The sequence below is a fragment of the Rhinatrema bivittatum genome, chromosome 5 (assembly GCF_901001135.1).
Source record: "Rhinatrema bivittatum chromosome 5, aRhiBiv1.1, whole genome shotgun sequence".
In the NCBI taxonomy this organism is placed as follows: Eukaryota; Metazoa; Chordata; class Amphibia; order Gymnophiona; family Rhinatrematidae; genus Rhinatrema; species Rhinatrema bivittatum.
The window spans coordinates 307,859,005-307,878,018 of NC_042619.1; the positions used below are offsets into that span (position 1 = coordinate 307,859,005).

General features: G+C 46.6%; 1 protein-coding gene across 1 annotated transcript in view; it reads left to right on the top strand.

Moving 5' to 3' along the window:
- GGCX (gamma-glutamyl carboxylase) overlaps positions 1-19,014 on the top strand; it is a 110,571-nt gene that overhangs the window by 39,691 nt on the left and 51,866 nt on the right. Inside the window, exons 7-8 of the mRNA XM_029604279.1 lie at positions 620-783; positions 1,291-1,580. Coding sequence (XP_029460139.1) covers positions 620-783; positions 1,291-1,580 — 454 coding nt within the window. The remainder of the gene's footprint in view (positions 1-619; positions 784-1,290; positions 1,581-19,014) is intronic.

Here is a 19,014-nt window from a genome sequence, read left to right on the forward strand (position 1 = left end):
GTTTGATCTGTGTTGTCAAAGTAATACACAGACTGATTAAAAGGAGAAGAAAAAAAAAGAAAAAATAGCAAAATAATAATAGTAAAGTTAAGTTCCAGGTTAGAGAAAGTACAGTATGGGGGTCAAATCTCAGGTTTTAGTGCTGGTCCATATTGTTCTTGTTCAGAATTCATTTGTGGCCTGGTCATAGATACAGAATATTTTGCATCTGTATGATCCTGGGGGAGAAACAGGAGGAATAGCAGGTACAGAATATTTCCTAATCATTGTTCTGTGGGAGTCTTTTTGATTTTCCCTGTCAGCTTTGCGAAATGTGCATCTCTGTTATGTTTGTATTTGCACAGTGCAGGAGGAAATACATTTCTTTTTCTCTGATGTTGCATTGTACACCGAATCTGGCTTCTTGGACTTTACAGTTTAGGTTTTGTCTGCGCATTTATATTTCTAGTGCGTGGTCACTTATTCTGTATTTGGTGAGGGTCTGTCTGTTTTTGCATTTCTGTGCAGGGCTCTGTAGCAGTCCAGATTGTTCTGTTTTCTAATCTGCACTTCCAAATGGGAGGTATATTGGTGTTCTAGGGCACATTGCAATATTTTCCTTGCTGTGTTCTCTTGGCAGGCTTTTCCTCTCGGAGGAGATGACGAGCCTGCTGGTTGTGCATGGCGGGGGACTGCTCCTGGACCTGACAGCAGGCTATCTGCTCTTCTTTGATGTCACTCGCCCTTTCGCCCTCTTCTTCGTCTCCTACTTCCACTGTATGAACTCGCAGCTTTTCAGCATTGGTAAGGCATGGATAATGGGAGCAAGGCTTCCTAATCTCCTGCCAGCTCATGCCCAGGCTCTAGGGAGATAGACAGAACAGCCAGTGCATGTTCGGGAATTAGAAGGAGGTAGCCTGCTCTTCTCTCGGTGATTGCATTGCACACCTTAGATCTGTCCGCACCACTATTCTGTGGACATACCATGTTAGAGCAGACACCAGAGTTCATAGCTTTTGTTATATCCGCATGAAAGTAAGTGAAAGACCTACAAAGAGACAAAAAACTACTGCAATTCCATTTAGAGACCTGCAGATTTGCTTATGGTTTGCAACCACTTTTTGCTGCCTGCAGAAATGTTCAGTGTTCTGAGTTGACGGTCTGTCATGGATTTCTTGTGATGGGTGCAGTGACTCTGCTGTTGTGTGTTTGTCTCACGTCTTTGTGAATCGCATTGCAGTGTGAGGGTATCCCTGTATCTTCTGCCTTTGCATTCTCACTGCCTGGTTAACCCCCTTGCTTCCTTCTCAGGCATGTTCCCTTTCACCATGCTGGCCACCAGCCCCCTTTTCTGCTACCCAGACTGGCCTCGGCGGCTGGTGGCCAGGCTCCCGTCTGCGCTCAGGAAGCTCCTGCCGCCGGCCGAGCCCCCGCAACCTAGCAAGGAATGTGTCTACGAGGAGGGAAGTGGAGCAGAGCGGACGCAAGGACCTACGAGGGCAGAGAAAAAGCTTGGGCTGAGACAGAAGCTTGGAGCTGTTTTCACAGTGCTTTACATCCTGGAGCAGTTCTTCCTGCCGTACTCGCATTTCATCACACAGGTAACAGGAGGGGAACGGTCCTTGTTCTTCGCACACTCAGTCTAAGTGCAAAGGTTCCCGCATAGGTCTGCTCCTGTGAGCCGAGCCGGCTCTGGCAGCGGTGGGGAGGATGGTTAGCTGCAGCAATGTGATATTTCGTAGGTGACACCTGCAGTACTTCTTGTGATATAAGAGCACCACCGCGTGCAAGGTTAGGGGAGAAGGGCAGGGAGACCAGCATAGCAAGGAAAGGGATCATGTACAGAAACACCAGATAACTCACTGCAGTGATCTGACAAACGCCCTATTCAGAGGGATTTGTATTATAATCTTTAAACTGAAAGAATAAAACTTTGAAAGTTGTGGTGCCAAGATCGGAGGGAGGGGGCTGGCAGTGGAGGGGAGAGGGTTTGGGAAGTGCCCAGTACTGCCAGAAGAGGAAGTCGGCCCAATGGAGGAGGATCAAGTAGCAACTTAAATGTCGTTTTCACTGTTTTATACAATTCTGGAGGGAAAATTATTTCACTGTAACTCCTAATATCCAGGAGAGACGTGCCAGAATTCTCTGTATGGTGAGGCGTGGGCAATCTTAACGTGTACAAGCAGAGGTTCCACAAACCGTCACATCCAAAGGGCTAATTATCAGTGCTAAAAACACAGCATCAGAAGTAAGTAAAGTGCTAAATGCAATCTATTGACTCTTGCCTTGCAGGGGCCTGCAAACGGTGTCAGACGATAGGCACAGAAAGCTCTCCTTCATTTGCTGGTTCAAAACATTACCCGAATCATAGGTTCTAGAACCCCTCAAAAAAAACCCAAAAGTGAAAAAATACTTAAGCTCAGGACGCTTCATCTTATCATAGTTCCAAAAGCTGGGTTCAGAATAAACTGCCCAGCTGACACGGGCCCATGTTTCGGTGTCCAGAGCGCCTGCCTCAGGGAAAACGGTTTTACCAAACTCGCTGCAACATCCTCCTCGCGAGGCGTAAAAATGGCAGGAAGTGAATGAGAGCTTTCTGTGCCAATCATCTGACACCGTTTGCAGGCCCCTGCAAGGCAAGAGACAGTAGACTGCATTTAGCACTTTACTTACTTCTGATGCTGTGTTTTTAGCACTGATAATTAGCCATTTGGATGTGACGCTTTGTGGAACCTCTGCTCGTATGTGTTAGATTTATGGGAGGTTCTTGCTAGCTTTTATTGAAACCCTAGCCAGAATGTAAAATTTGCCAGCCCCCTCCGTTTAAGTCGTGCATATACATTTTATTTTCCCCTCTTTGGATACTGAATTCATTGTCATTTATAGTATCTTACTTATGAGACTCGCATTTGTTACCTGAACTTTATATTTTCAAATTGCTTCATGAGGACCTTCCTTGTCGTTATTATTTTGCCATTTCTGTCATATATTTTTTCTAAAGATGTTCTTGCAATTTGGAGAATTCTCCGAGCTCGAGTTCCTGGCACACATGCTCCCTTCTTACAATCCAGCTTCTACTCCCGCTGCCCTCTCGTCAAGTCTGCTTTCCAGGAGCCGAGTGTCCTGACTTCTATAGTCTAATACATTTTTCTGTTTTAAGGCCCAGTGGTGCAGTGACTTACATTTTAAATGTCCCTGTCTTATTGGAACCTGAATAAGGCATAAACGTTCTAGCAGCTCCCAGTGAATGGGATGGGACGCTCCTACTCTCCTGCCTAGCAGTACTGCTTCTGAATTGTTGGGGCAGGCCCATGTAGGTCATCTTTGCTTTTACCATTGGGACAAATAGGACTGGTGGGGGACCTGCAGGGTGATTCTTTTTTTTTTTTTTTTCCCCCAAAGAGCTCAAGACTCCAGTTTCTTCCAAGAAATTCTTGAGCTGTCTTATTTCCTTTCCTGTCTCTCAATAGAAGCTCCAGCTGGGACTCAAACCCTGAGGCTGCCGATGGCAGAGATCTAACCATGCTTTGGCACAGGCCTAGGTAGAGACATGCTCTCGTGGTGCCCGTGCCGCAGCATCTCTGTATGGCATGCGCTTCTTTTCTGAACCAAAGGAGGGGTAGCGTGGGAACCACGAGTGTGCGTGTATCTATCTCTGTTTCTGTGCTGCCCTAGAGAAGGAAGACAATTTAAGCTCCTGCTGCCAATGAACCTGGCACCTAAGACTGCAGTCAGGAGGTAGGGGCGAGAAAGAGCCAGAGAAGTGAAGTTTGGATGGAGAAAGTGAGAGAGGTAGGAGGACCAGAGAGGGAAAGATTGGGAGAGGGAAGAGAGAGAGAGAGAGAGGCAGAAGATGATTGGGGAAGAAAGCCAAAGAGAGAGAATGGGAAAATGGAGCCAAAAGGGGGAGGGAGCTAAAGAGAGCAGTCAGGGGATGGGGGAGGCAGAATATATTGAGAGGAAGAGCCAAAAGAGTAGGGGGTAAGAATTTGTATTATTTATTTAACTCTTTTCTATACCGACATTCACGATACAGATCATATCATATATCGGTTCACAGGGAACAAGGGAGTTATAACATTAACATAGAAGAAGAAGCAAAGTTACAATGAAACAAGGTCGTGAGAACTTGGGAGCTGGAATAGCCAGAGGCAGAGGTTTAACGTAATAAACTTAAGAAGGGTATACTGGTAGTGCCTTGTGTCAGATATAGAGTGCTCTGTATAAGTAGCACTTATATACAATTGGGATATTAGCTACCAAAGCGAAGCAGTGTCAGTACTGGGGGGGGGATAAGCAAGAGGGAGGAGGAGGCTTGCTAGGGTCAAGGAGTTAGGAAGGGGGGGGGGGGGTGGGAGGCTAGCAGGAATCAAGGAGTTGGGGAGGGGTGGAGGGGATGGGGTTAAGGGAAGGCTTGTTGAAACAGCCAGGTCTTGAGTTTTTTCCTAAATGTCAACAGGCAGGGTTCCTGTCTGAGATCTGGAGGAATGCCATTCCAGATGGCTGGTCCCGCTGTAATGTATCGTTCAGAGGATCAGGGCCACCACCTGTTCACTTGACCCTTGTCCCCTCTTGGCTTATGCCATGATTCTTTCTAATATGTTGAACCCCGCCTTTGCTGAATTTCTTATTCAAAAGGACAGGTATTAAATCCAAATAAATTATCAAAGCAGGTAGAGGGGCTGGAAAGAGGTAATTATGTTAATAGCAAATGTCTCATGAAGGGAGGGAATTTACTAGCAAAGCTGAAAGGCCCTGGTTTGTCCTGTGCTTAAAAACCTCCTCACAGGACTCGTTAGATTGCTCCTTTAGGTATTGTGATGTTGGGATGAATGTGGAAGTTTGCTTGGAAGGGCTGAGGATGGATGGGGTTGTTAAGAAGGAGAGAGGATCTGGTTTGGGAGGGGATTGGGAACCGTGGGTTAGAAAGTTGGTAGGTTGGTTTGTCTAGGGAGTGGTGACTTGTAGTATATGTGCAATGATGATTGCCTCTGTGTTTTGTATACTGGAAATTAAATCAAATCTAAGTTAAAAAAACAAACACTCATTAGACATGGCTAAACTTAAAAACACGAAACTTGATGCCATATAAAGATCAAATGGCCTAGCTAGGCCACTGATAACTATAAACCGATCTCTAATATCCCTTTCCAAGGGAAGGTGGTAGAAAGTGCTGAGTCTGCATAAATTTAAGTAGTGAGGTTTGATCACGTGGGCTGTTTGGACAATTTTCACTCTGGGTTTAGATCTATACATGGAACAGCCTTGGTGGGCCTGGTGGATGACCTCTGCAGAGAATTAGATAAGAGTAATGATTTCCTATTAATTGCAGCATTCGATATGGGCCTTATTACGCTGGATTGCTTATTTGAGTTGGGGGCGGGGGCGGGGGGGGTCGCAGAATCAGAACGGCTTTAAATCCTTCTTGGAAGGGGAGGCAAGAGGAAGCTGCATTAGGAGATTGCTTGTCATCTCCCTGGCTGCTATCCTAGGGAGTCACACAAGGCTCCATTTTTTGTCACTTATACCAGGGGTGCCCAACCTGTGGCTCGGGAGTTAACTGCAGCTCTTTCATGTGCAAAATGTGGCTCCTGCCTTCCTGTCCTGTGGCAGCCGAGCACCAGTGCAGAGAATGGGAGGGTTGGGGGCTGGAGCAGGGAGCAAACGCAGAAGAAGAAAAAAGCCGTTCTACATCCTGCTCCAGCCCCTCCCCTCCTGTCCTCACAGTGCTGATGATTGCAGTCGAAACAAAAGAGAGGGAGCAGAGGCTGGATCAGGAAGCAGAGGCTTTTCTCGGCTCACCCATGCACTGCTTCTCCCCTCCTGTCTGCAAGTAGTAGTGCTGGAGGAGAGGAGAAGAGGGGAGGGGGTGAGGCTGTGGCTGACGGGATAGAGAAGAGCCAGTCATCCTCCTGATCCACCCCTTCCCTTCCCGTCCTGTTCACGCTCCACCCTACCTGCTGCCTGGAGTGGCAGGCTCTTTGTTCTGCTTTCTGGAGAAGAGAAGCTGGAAACACTGCCTCAGACTCAGCAGATCACTGTGCTACCAGGACTTGGGATTCAGCTAACAGCAGAGGGAAGGAGAGAGTTACCCAGAGCTCCAGTCAGGCCAGAATGATTTGTGGTAAGGGAAAAGGGTGAATGCTAAAAGGGGATGAGGGAGCAGCAGAGTGAGAACTAGTGAATGTTGAAGGTGAAAGTTGTGAATGCTTGTGAGGGGGAAGAGTGGTGCAAGAGGAGATGAATGTGCGGGAGAGTGGAGCAGTGAAGAGAGGTGAATGCTTCTGGGAAGAATGATTTGAAAAGGGGTGAACGTCGGACACGTTGAGGGGGATGAATGCTGGGAGACAGCACAAAGAGCTGAAGGGTTGTAGGGGAGGTAATGAAGTGAATGTTGTCTCCCTTCCCGATTTCCTGACGTCAGCAATGCAAATTGGACCATCTGGCACCTTGTTCCTCCCCAATGCACACACTGCCACCAGTTATGCAGCAGGTGTGAGGAATGGAGGGAAGGAGATAGGGCCAAGATAGAGAGTTGCAAGATAGGCATGTAGGCATAGGATTGTGTGTGGTATATTATGGGGAAAGTGTAGGGGACATGATTTAGCCAGGGATGGGGTAGAAAGGGTTTGAAAGAACTGGGGGGAAAGCATTAGAGGGGTGCATGTGAAAGAATTCCAAAGTGGTGATGGCGGATACTGGTGAAAGATACAGCAATGGTGTGAGGGTGGTGGTCGGGCAAAGGTGGTGATGAAGGGTGTGTGAGAGAGAGAGAGCCAGAGGTGGTGAAGGGAGAGTGGGAGGGACAGGGACAGTCAGAACTGGTAAAGGAGGCTGGGGGACAAATATGGATGACAGAGCCATAGGTAATGAAGGGAGGAGGGAGGGTAAATGAGAGAGAGGGAGACTACTAGAGCTAGAAGTAATGATGAAGGGGAGGAGAGAATGAGAGCCCAAGGGGGTGATGGGGATAGAGGTGAAAGAGCCAGAGATGGTGATTCCGAGTGGGGAAGAGTTTGAGAGAAAGAGAGAGACATACACAGAGGGATAATTGGGGGGGGGGGGGGGGGAAGAGGTGAGAGTGAGAAGGGATGATGTAAGGGTGTATATGAGAGGGCTAGAGAAGGAGTGGAGGAGAGAGAGAGAGGTGGAGATAAGAAAAGAGAGGTGGGGAAGGGGCAGGGAGATGCTGGTGTTGGGCATAGCATAGGGGAGGAGAGAGAGTGGGAGGCAGGGGAAAAAGAGGGTGTCAGGGATACTGGTCCTGGGCAGAGGGTGAGGAGAGGAGAGGGGGGCATTACATTGTGGCCACCAAGCCCCCATCATTGTTCTTGTACTGGGTGGAGGATGTTATGCTGGGACTGCTGAGAGAGAGCGTTGGCGATTGAGTGAGAATCTTCTCCATCCCGGCCTAGACTCCCATTCTTGAAACTGTGAGGCTCTTAAGCAACTGTGCATTCTGATTCCTTGGCTCTTGCTTGGCCATTCTGTTTAATATCTGTCTTCAACCCTTAAGGAAATTGTAGCACTGGCCAACCACGGCATTTAGAACAGCCAAGAAACACAGCAAGACTTGGCTGTTCAGGTCAGGAACAAAATGTTTATTTACAGGAATTTCAAATAAAACAAGAAAACCAAACAAAAGCTCACCTCGCTTTAAAGTTCCAAGATAATTTAGATGCACTCGGTATGGGCATACCATGGGCTCAAAGCAGCTCCCTGGGGCCTCCTTAACCCTTCTGGGCCCTGATCCTTTATACTGTTACGTAGGGTTTCTCCTGGGACCCAGAATCCTTTGCAGCCTTGCACCTTAAGGCAGACTGCTGCAGATCGCTGTAGCCTGTGTTTTAAGGTGGTTTGAGGGAGTTTTTTGTAAACTCCCTCACATACCCTCCCCCTCAGCTCACCCCTACTCTCCTAACAGAAAGTCAGCATTGATGTTCTCTTTCCCAGGCCTATACTGAATTTTATAAATTAAGGGCTGCAAAACCAGTAACTACCTCATCATCCTGGGGTTGTCTCTTTGTTTTGGTTAATCCTATGAGTGGATGGTGGTCCGTCACTAGGGTAAACTGCCAACCCAAGAAGTAATATTGTAATGCTTCGAGGGCCCATTTTACCACTAATCTCTATTTCTCCACTGTAGAGTTTTTTGTCCTGTGGCAGGAGCTTCCGACTTATATAGGTCACCAGATGTTCTTGGCCATCCTTCTGTTAATTCTAAAGAAGCCACTGCTGCAGTATGTAATATGAAACTTTAATTAGAGAAAGCAGAGACAAAGGGGACAGAGACAGGGACAGGGACCGGAACAAAGCACAAGGAAATAGTTTGTTCCGGGGAGCAAAGGTCTATATGATGGTATAATCACCTAGTCACCCAATATTTACAGCAATGTGCATAACATTATACACCCTTCATACTGACCAATCAGAACATATTCAAAGTGTTGTTTCTAGATAAGTGCAGTACATCTGATTTGAGAATGTATTAGACCAACCAGCTAATGGGTCTGGGGTGTTGTCTGGCTGCATTCCAGCACATAGTCAGGGTATACAGGAACACAGCAGAAAGAAGTGTCCCAGTAAGTCAGTGCATACATACACTTCATTTGGCTGAGGATTGCCCCCAGTCCTATCTCTAAGGGTAACCATCTGAACGATGAAGGGTTCCGAAAAGTCTGGACTTATTCTGGGTTGGTGCAGATTGCTTCCTTCAGCTCCTGGAAGGCTTTCTCTATCTTGGCCAACCATTGGACTTTTTCCGGTGATTTTTTCAGTAAGAGCCTCATAAGTGGCTCTATCTTCTCGAAGAAGTTAGATATAAACCTTCTACAGTAGCCTGTCAGGCCTAGTAATGCCCTTACCTTCCCTTTGGTTTGTGGGACCAGTACCTTGGTAATCTCTTCAGTCTTTCTGGACTACGAGTGGACTTGACCCTTCCCCAAAGTACAGCCTAGATATTGGACTTCTTGTCCTCCCAACAAGCACTTCTTTGGGTTCACTGTCAGCCCAGCCTTCCTCAGAGTGGATAATATAGCTTGAATTTAGCCCAGGTGTGTCCTCCAATCTGGGCTACAGACCACTGTGTCACCCAGGTATGCAGTGGCATAGCCCTGGCGCAGGCAGAGCATATAGACCAAGTGCTGGAACATTGCGGGGGTGTCATGGAGGCCAAATGGAGAACTCTATACTGGAAGAGCCGCACCGGTGTTAAGAAGGCTGTCGTCTTCTTCACCATTGGCACGAGGAGTACTTGCCAGTGTTCTTTGGTGAAATCCAAGGTCAAGATGAACTGAGCAGATCTTAGGCATTGGTTATGCGTCCAGTTTGGAGACTCAGTTGACTTTTTTTTAAAGTCCATACAAAATTGTATGTTTCCATCTGGCTTCTGTACTAGGAATATGGGTGAAGACCAGTCACTAACAGATTCTTCTATGACTCCGAGCTGGAGCATCTCTTTCGCTTCTGTTTCAATGACTCTGTGCTTAGCTTCAGGGATTCGATATGGTCATTGATATATGACCATCCCAGGTGGGGTAATGAACCAAATGAGTACATCCTGGCAAACATGAGAAAATTTCTCCATTCTGCTCAAGGAGCTGTTTTAAGTCGGCTATCTTGGAAGTTGACAGCTCCTCTCCAAACTGCATGGGTCTGGTCCACCTCAGGTACAAGCTGTGGGCCAAATTCCTCTTATATCATTCCACACTCTTGAAGAACCCATTTCTTTAGTAAGTTAACATGGTAAATCTGACTTTTCAGTCTCTTATCTGGTTGGGCTATTTTGTAGTCCATTGGGCTGGTTTTTTCCAAGACCTCACTGGGCCCTTGCCAACAGGCGAGCAACTTGCTTTTTGAAGAGGGTAAGAGACCCAGAGCCCGGTCTCTGGACTGGAAGGTCCCCTGAGCTGTGGGACAAGTGTAATCCTGGGTTTGAGCAGTCTGAGCCTTCTCTAACCACAAGTGGGCCTCCTGCCGGGCTTTTTTTTTTAGGTGCTCTTGCACTTGTATATCACAGTCCACGAGATTCTGTCTGGTGTGTTTTTCATCCTCCCATGTCTCTCGAGTCACATCTAGTAGGCCTTTTGGTCTTTTACTATATAACAACTCAAAAGGCAAGAAGCCTGTTGAACTCTGGGGCATTTTGCGGACTGCGAATAGCACATAGGGTAGTAGAAAATCCCAATTTTTGCCATCTTTATCTACGAACTTCTGCAACATTTGCTTAAGTGTTCTTTTGAAGCGTTCCATGAGACCATCAGTCTGTGGATGGTATACTGATGTACGTAGATATTTCATCTTAAGCAGACTGCAGTGTTGCTTCATTACTTTAGAGATAAATGGGGCCCCTTTGTCAGTTAGGATCTCTTTGGGTAGTCCTACCAGAGAGAAAACTTCCATTAAGGCAGATGCCAGTGTCGGGTTTTCATATTTTTCAGTGGTAGGGCCTCAGGGTATCTCATGCCATAGTCCAAGATCATGAGAATATACTTGTTACCTTGAGTGGTTTTCTCTAACGGCCCCACAAGGTCCATAGCCACCTTTTCAAAAGGGGTTTAAATTATGGGCATAGGAATAAGAGATGCCGCCCAAACACTGGTAGGTTTAGTGAGTTGGCAGGTAGGGCAGGACTGGCAATACCACTGGACCTGTTTATATATCCCCAGCCAAAAGAATTGGGTTAAACTTTTCTGTCCTTTTTTTTTTTTTCTTCACCCAAGTGATCCCTTAGGTGACCATATGCTAGCTGTATGATTCTCTGGCAACAGGACTTGGGAAGTAAGAGCTGCTCTGTGTTGTCCCTCCACACTTCCATTTACAGTATAGTAAATCTCTTTTTCATTATGAAATATGGAGAATCTGGCGCAGTCACCAGAGCTCCCAGAACCACCTTACTGTCTACCCTCTCTAGGTGCTCCCTAACCCACTTAAGATTCGTCCTCCCTCTGGGATCATTTAAAGTCGCCTGGTTTACCCTCCTTTTCCCAGTTAATGGGGTTGGGCATGGCATTCGAGTTGACTGGCAATTCTTCCACTGACTGTGAGGTAGCCACCCCCTCGGTTTCTTGGTCAACTGCAAAACTAAACTTGGCCTGTCTCCATTGTCTCCAGGATTTTGGCATTTTTTAGACTTTAGGGAACAAGTCCATATCCTCTATGGGGAAGAGTTCGGGGAATGGTAACTCCTCCTTGTTGATGGTGGGTGTCTCCATTGTGAGCAGAGTCCAGAGATTGTTGAAGTTCGGACAGTCTCACCCAATTAGGATAGGGTAGAGGAGCCATGGGGAAAACCCCACTTTTATTTTATTTTGGCCAATGGGCGTCTTTAACTCCAGTTGGCAAGTTGCATATTGTCTGTGATCGCCATGTATGCAAGTCAACAGTACCATATTCTCATAATTTGGATCCGCTTTACCAACTCACATCAAATGAGGGTCTTCACGCTTCCCAAATCTACCAGGGTCTGTGTTGGAACGCCACCTATTTCTACAGAAATTACAAAAGTGCTGGTCTTTTGCCGGGAATGTCCGCAAAATGACAGTAATGTGGAGTCACAGCATTAATGTCCATAGCTGCTGCTTCACGGTGTGGACAGTCCAAAGTGAAATGGCTGCTTTCTCTACAAGCGAAACATCGGGGATTCCCCAAGTTAGGCATGGGGTTATGACTTACATTCAGGCCAGCTCTTCCGGCAGCCAGAACCTCTGCATTTTAGAATCTCATCAACCTCTATGCCCATCCCGTACCTCAAGAGAGCGCGGTGTCTCTGGCATAGAGCGAACCTAATAGTAGGCCTCAACTGCTCCTAAGGCCTTCTCCAGTGTCAGATTCGGTTGTTGGTAGACCCACTGCCGCATGGGTCATCTGAGGCCAACTAGGAATTGTTCCAAGAGAATTGTCTCTGCAAACTCTTTACCAGTTTTCCCCTCTGGGCGGAGTCATTTCTGGGTGACATTATGAAGTTGATGAAAAAGGTTTCTTGGATTCTCTCCAGGCTGCAGAGAGCCGGACCAGGAGCATTGTCAATAGGTCTCTAGGGTGAGCCCAGCTCGCTGAAGAATGGTGGTCTTAATTTTTTAATAGGCTGTACCATTGGGGTTCGCGGTCTGGAAAGCAGCTTGACAGTCTCCAGTTAATAAATTACCTAGATATGTAGCCCACCTATCCTCCAGCCAGCCAGTCAATCCACTCAAAATTCTTTAAGAAGCTGTCAGGATCCTATCCAGGAGTCATCTTCAGTAAGGCCGTGGCCAAGGAAGGTGGTTTAGTAACTGTTTGCACTGCCTGTGCCACTTGAGTCAGTATGGTGTTCTGTTGAGCCACTTGCTCCCGTAATGCGTGCTGCTGGTCAGTCTGGACCTGCAAAGCATTTTGCAGCTGTTGCTGGTATTATTTGCTCCATATTTACCTGTATTCTGGGGAAGAGGAAGTGCTAGGCAACGCCTCTCTGGAGAAAGAGAGAGAGAAAAAAAATCCCGCTGGCCTATCCGGCTCTGCTTTACTTCTTGAACCCTATCTATACCAGGTGGCCTACCCCTTAGTCCAGAGCTTTCCAAAGTGTGTGTCGCAACACTTTGGTGTGTCGCCTGAGGTGTGCCGGTGTGTCGCGCAAGCCCGGTGCACGTGACACACCGGCAAGTGGGAGCCAATGCGGCCGCCGGTGGTGCTCATCCCACTGGCGGCTGAGCAGTGAAGAATCGCAGCCGGAAGATCGGTAAGGCCGTGGTGAGTTCACGTCACCACGGCCGAAGAAAAAGGGCACGTCTAAACGTACAGGTGCTCCGCCTCCTTCCTGCCCACGCGGCCCCGGAAGAAAAATGTTGCCGGAGCCGCACGGGCAGGAAGGAGATGAAGCAGCCGCGTGCAGAAGAGGAGCTGCGTTGTTGCAGCGGGCGAGAAGAGGCCCGGTAGCAGGGGCCCCACCGCGGATCGGATCGGCCCGAGAAGATCAGAGTCGCCGCGATCGGCCCGAGAAGATCAGGGCTGCTGCAGAGCCAATCCTGCAGCGACCCGTGAAGAGGAGGCCCAGAGGTAAGAGAGAGGCTGAGGGCCCGTAGAGTGCGTGTATGAGCTGAGTTGAGAGATTGGGTGCGTGTATTAGCTGAGTTGAGAGATTGGGTGCCTGTATGAGCTGAGCTGAGTTGAGAGATTGGGTGCCTGTGTGAGTTGAGAGATTGGGTGTGGGAGTGAGGATCTCAATGTTTGCAGAGACAGCATGTGAGAGCCTGTGTGTGTGTGAGAGAGAGACAGCATGTGACAGTGAGAGCCTGTGCATGAGCAAGACAACATGTGGGAGTGAGAGAGCCTGGGTGTGTGAGAGTCAGACAGCATGTGCAAGAGAGAGACTGTGTATGAATGATTGTATGAGAGAGAGAGCATGTGAGAGTGAGAGCCTGTGTGTGTGTGAGAGAGAGAGAAGGCATGTGAGAATGAGAACCTGACTGTATGTTTGAGGGAAGAAGATAGATGGAGAGAAAAGAAATAGAAAAAAAGACAATATGAAATGAATTGGCAAAAAAATAAGAAAGGGGAGGTGGAACAAAAAAGCCTGGGACCAACCGATTAGAAAACTAAGATCAGACAGCAAAGGTAAAAAAAAAAAAAAGAAATAAATTACTTTTTACTGATTGGCACATGTAATCTTTGTTAATGTCAAGAGTAGCACTTTCTCTATGTGGATCTCACAATGTACGAGATCAACATGGAGGAACTGGAAACCCACGGGGCCTGCACAGAGGAGGCAGCAGAATGGGCTTCAGTGCCAATAGCAGCAATCAGCGCCTCCCCAATAGCCATGCGGCATCAGAGGAATGAGAGAGGCTCCGAGGTTGCTGGCAAAAGAAAGAGAGGGGGTCTGCCTTTAGTGTGTGCATGTGTATGAATGGGTGCCTGCCTGGGGGTGTGTGTGTGTGAGAATGAATGTGTGCATGCCTGGGGGATGGTGAGGGAGTGGTGTGAAAATGAATGGGAGCCTGCCTGGGGGTCAGTTTTAGTGTGTGAGAATGACTGGGAGCTTGCCTGGGTGTGTGTGTTTGTGTGAGAATGATTGGGAACTTGCCTGGGTGTGTGTGTTTGTATGTGAGGGAGCCAGAGAGAGTGTGTATGAGAAAATCCAGGGGAGTAAGAGTTTGTGGTGGGAAGAGGTGGTGGGAAGAGGTGGGGGTGGGGGGAGGGGTTGGGGTTGAGAGGGGGTTTCCAAATAGCAGTAATGTCACTTGGGATCCACCCACTCTTTTCTCTGGAAACAGTGACTGAAAATGAAGCCATCCAAGCACGAGTCGCACTTCCTGAAACTTGTTAGAATGGAAAACCTTGAGGCCAGTGAATCATACATATATATTTTTTTTACTTTTAATTTCTGTAAAGGTTCGTTATCCATAATTCCTTTTGCACTGAGCCTATGACGACTACCACTTCAAAAAGCAGTTCCCAGCAGTAAAAGCTCTGGAATTTGTTGCCAGAGGATGTGGTTAGTGCAGTTAGTGTAGCTGGGTTCAAAAAAGGTTTGGATAAGTTCTTGGAGGAGAAGTCCATTAACTGCTATTAATCAATTTTACTTAGGGAATAGCCACTGCTATTAATTGCATCAGTAGCATGGGATCTTCTTAGTGTTTGGGTAACTGCCAGGTTCTTGTGGCCTGGTTTTGCCCTCTGTTGGAAACAGGATGCTGGGCTTGATGGACCCTTGGTCTGACCCAGCATGGCAATTTCTTATGTTCTTATGTGTGTGGGGTGTGTGTGGAGGGGGAGAGAGTGTCTTAGAGCCTGAGAGTGTGTCAGTGTCTGTGAGAGCGAGAGGTTATGGTGGGTATAAGAGCATGAATGTGTATGTATGTGACAGTGTATGTGTGAGAGAGAATGGACATGTGAGTCTGTGTGAGAGAGGATAACCTCTGGGAAATTGTAAAAAAGTATATGATTTTAATTAATAGAAATTCTATTTATCAGTAGTTTTAAAATATTCTTTTATTAGTATGGTTTTACTGTTATAACTGATGCTTTATGTTTCTTGATTTTGTTTGTTTTATGAGGAATGGTGGTTCTGTTTTTCCATTGTTAATACACAGAGTCTGGCTTCTTGGAGTTTCCATTTCAGTTTTTGTCTAATCTGTGCTCCTTTATTTTGTATTCTGTATTTGGTGAGGGTCTGTCTCTGCTCTGTGTGTGTGACCATGATGAGAGATTCTGCTAGCATAGGGATCTATAGCAATCGGGTTTGTTTTGTTTCCTCAGTAGGTGGTGTATTGGTATTCTAGGACCCAGTGTAATATTTACCCATGCTTTTTCACAGGTAGGGTTATTGTTGTTTGAGTCCTTGGTGTTATTACTGTTATGTTACAATGGGATTGCAGTATAGATTTTGAGTGTCTTTTTTGCGAGGTTTTATTTTAGTTCACAATGTGCCTGGCAGTGGAAGGTGTTTGTGCTGCTGTTACTGTGAGGTGACACCAGCATTTGAAAATATCTTTTAGTATGATGAGCTGTAAGGGAAACATCCAAGCTCCATTGTTTGGGGGAATTTCAGTGGATGCACAGAGTTACAGAACTGGAGGTGCAGGATTTATATTGACATTCTGTCCCTTCCTATAAATTCCAGATTTCACTCTCATAGCCATATAGAATTAGTTGAATGAGGCTATCAAATAATTTTATAATGTGAAACTGGCCAGCTTTTTAAAATTATGCAGAAGACCCTTTGGACTTTTTTATTAACACCAAATATTCAAAAGCTGTGTTCATCCCATCAAGATCATATATCTCATTAAAGAGGTAAATTGAATAACACAATAACTTTGTTTTATTATTGTTACTCATAAATTATAACAATAACATTAATCTTGGAATATTATATATTTTTAATATAAACGAAAGGTTTTCACAAGATATGTTGTGTCGTGAAACATTTTATTATGTATATATTTAAGGAAACATACATAAATTGTCGAAATACATTTCGTTCATTTAGCCTTTAACCTCCGGTTTGCTTGTAGACTAATTACTGTGTCCCGAAATTATGTTTGTCTAAAAAGTGTGTCACCAACATGAAAAGTTTGGAAAGCTCTGCCTTAGTCTGTTTGTAGCGCTGTTAGGTGAGAAACTAGGGAAGTCCCAGGAAACGGGAGAAAATAAATGTGAGGTTTTTTTTTTCTTCTGTACTGTAGCTATGGTTTAGTGCTTGTGGTTCACTTTTTAGGCCACCAGATCCCACGCCTACCACCTTAGCGCTGGGCTGGCCATGGCATTTAGAACAGCCAAGAAACACAAGCTGTTCAGGTCAGGAACAAAAGGTTTATTTACAGGAGTTTCCAAGAAACAGCAAAATCAAACAGTAGCTCACCTTGTTTTAAAGTCCCAAAACAGTTCTGACATATTCGGTACGGGCATACTATTGGCTCAAAGCAGTTCCCCAGGACCTCCGGGACCCAGAATCTTTTGCGGCCCTGACCCTTATGGCTGACCAGGGCAGATGGCTCTAGCCTGTGTTTTTAAGGTGGTTTGAGGGAGTCTTTTGTATACTCCCTCGCAGAAATGAATTCAACAGAATGGGATTAAATATTCCATTTTTAAGGTTTCATGATTGTTTACTGTTTTACTATCTATTTAGCTTTGTGGTTTGAGAGTTTGTGATAACTTGCTGCTTATTTCTTGTTTAGTCCTTGTTTGATTTTTATATTGGTTCTTGGGGTTGTATTAATTTAGTTTACAGATTTAGATTTTTTTTATTTTTGTCTGGTTTTTAGGCTCTTCATTCTGAGATGAACCATTTTTAATAGTATGAACTCATTGTCTTGTTGTTTTACAGTGCTTAAGTCCATGTTATTACACATGGGGAACATTATCAAAGGGATTCTCCATGGGTAAAACAGTTGTTTATCTGTGGAGAAGGACCCTTTGAAAATTGATCTCCATCGGGAAAACATTTTGAAATCCCTACACCTGCATTTTTCAAGATTAACCTGCATACCTTTACACTACATATTTTGAGGTGCAGATTGCCAGCCAACACATTCTTATAGGGATATTCCATGGGGAGTTTTCCTTTTAAAAATTGTCTTACAGGGGGCGCTCTTCCGCCGGCAAACAAGATGGCCGCATAGAGAACTCGCTCCGCTCCCGACGCAGCTTTTACATTAAAAAAAACCCCGTTTCTCTCTAGCTCCGCCGCGGCGCCCACGGTGCACTGGTTATTTTAAGCGATTGTGCACAGGCTGGAATGGCGGCGCGGAAGAAAACTGTGGACCTGAAGCAGTTTCACTTCAGCAAGCTTCCTCCCGATCTCGGCAGCGACCACGAGGCAGGGCCGGAACAGGCCGCGGCCCCCGCGAACGACCCGACGGCACAGGTATCTGATCCTCCGGCTGGGGAAAGCGCGGAATGGGCGGAGACAACAGCCCAACTTAAAAATGACATTCGTGGCTGGTTCGTGGAATTTAGGGCTGATTTAAAAGCTCATAAGCAAGAGCTGATGGCCTCAATGGCAGACATACGAGAAGACATTGCAGGCTTAGGTCTTAGGGTGGATGAGCTTGAAACCAGAGTAGATGCGCACGGAGTATCCTTAAACACAGTAGCGCTGCAACACTCTCACATGGAAGAAGAAATTGGCACCCTACAGGAAAAACTAGAAGATTTAGAAAATCGCTCTAGACGCTGCAATATTAGAATCAGGGGAGTCCCTGAATCCTCTGACTATACGGATGTTATGCGCACTGCCACTACCATCTGTACATTTATTTTACACCACACTACAGAAGCGGGAGATCAGGAGCCGGGGACTCAGAGTGACCCCATCCGCCTAGAAAGGGCGCATAGGGCCTTGGGGCCCAGAGCAGACTCGAGGCCGCGTGATATTATTCTGTGCTGCCATAGCTTTCTACAAAAAGGTCAAATAATGGATGCCGCCAGCAAAAAACAGGCATGGTCTTGGGAAGGACATTCCATATCCCTGTTTCAAGACTTGGCCCCTTCCACTCTCCGCAAACGTTTTGAGCTGAAAGAAATTACCGCCTATCTTCGGGCAGAGACTATACGCTATCGCTGGACTTTCCCTTTTGGACTTCAATTCGCGATCAACGGCGTGAGCTATCGTGTCAAAACACTTACGGAGGCTCTGGGTGCCCTGAACAAGGCCGGACATCAACCTAATATAGTGGCACCGAAGAAACCCACACGAACCCTGAAGATGGATGATCATCCGAAATGGCGCAGGGCGGGGAAGGGAGGACGACACCTTCGTCGCCATTCTGAGGATTCCCGCACTGCTTTGTCCGATCAAGGCTGATTTCAAGTCTGGAGGGAGTTTGAGCTACGGCCACGGTCACAGAGACTCTAATCCGTCACTACTGCTTCAGGATTCCCCAAGTTGTTTTCCACACGCAGTTGTTCCCTGTGTGTGCTTGGGGTGTACGGAGAGGAACGGATGGATTTTTTCACATCGTGAGACTGTTTCTTGTTCTACTTACACATCTATTGCGGGGTTTATTGTTATACTACTAACGGGAGGGGGGTGGGGGAGTATGGGTTTTGTTGGCAGGGAGTGACTCCCAGGAGGGGAGTATACTCACCCACGAGTTGCAACGGGTGATGTTGGTATTGGGGATGATATGGGGATTAGCCTTTCCGGGGACTATACAGGTTACCACTGTGCTGTTTGGCTTGTTATTAGTTATTAGGGGGACACTATTTAATCATGGCTAAGCAACCTACATCCTCCACCAGTGTGGGTACTGGCGAGTGTATTATGTCCATTAATGTCAAGGGTCTCAACCACTACCGTAAACGATTTCTCCTTTACCAAGAGCTGCAGAATCATCATGTTTCCATTGCGCTACTCCAGGAGACACATTTAAAGAAGCGCCACGAACGGGTATTGTCGTCACCTCACTACCCCCATAAGTATCTTGCTGCTAGCACAAAAGATTCCAAATATGTGGGGGTAGGTATACTGATTGCCCGTGATCTAGTCCATGAGGTATTAGAGGTTGTGCGCGATCCTCTGGGGCGATATGTTTTGCTTAAATTGAGGGTGGGACA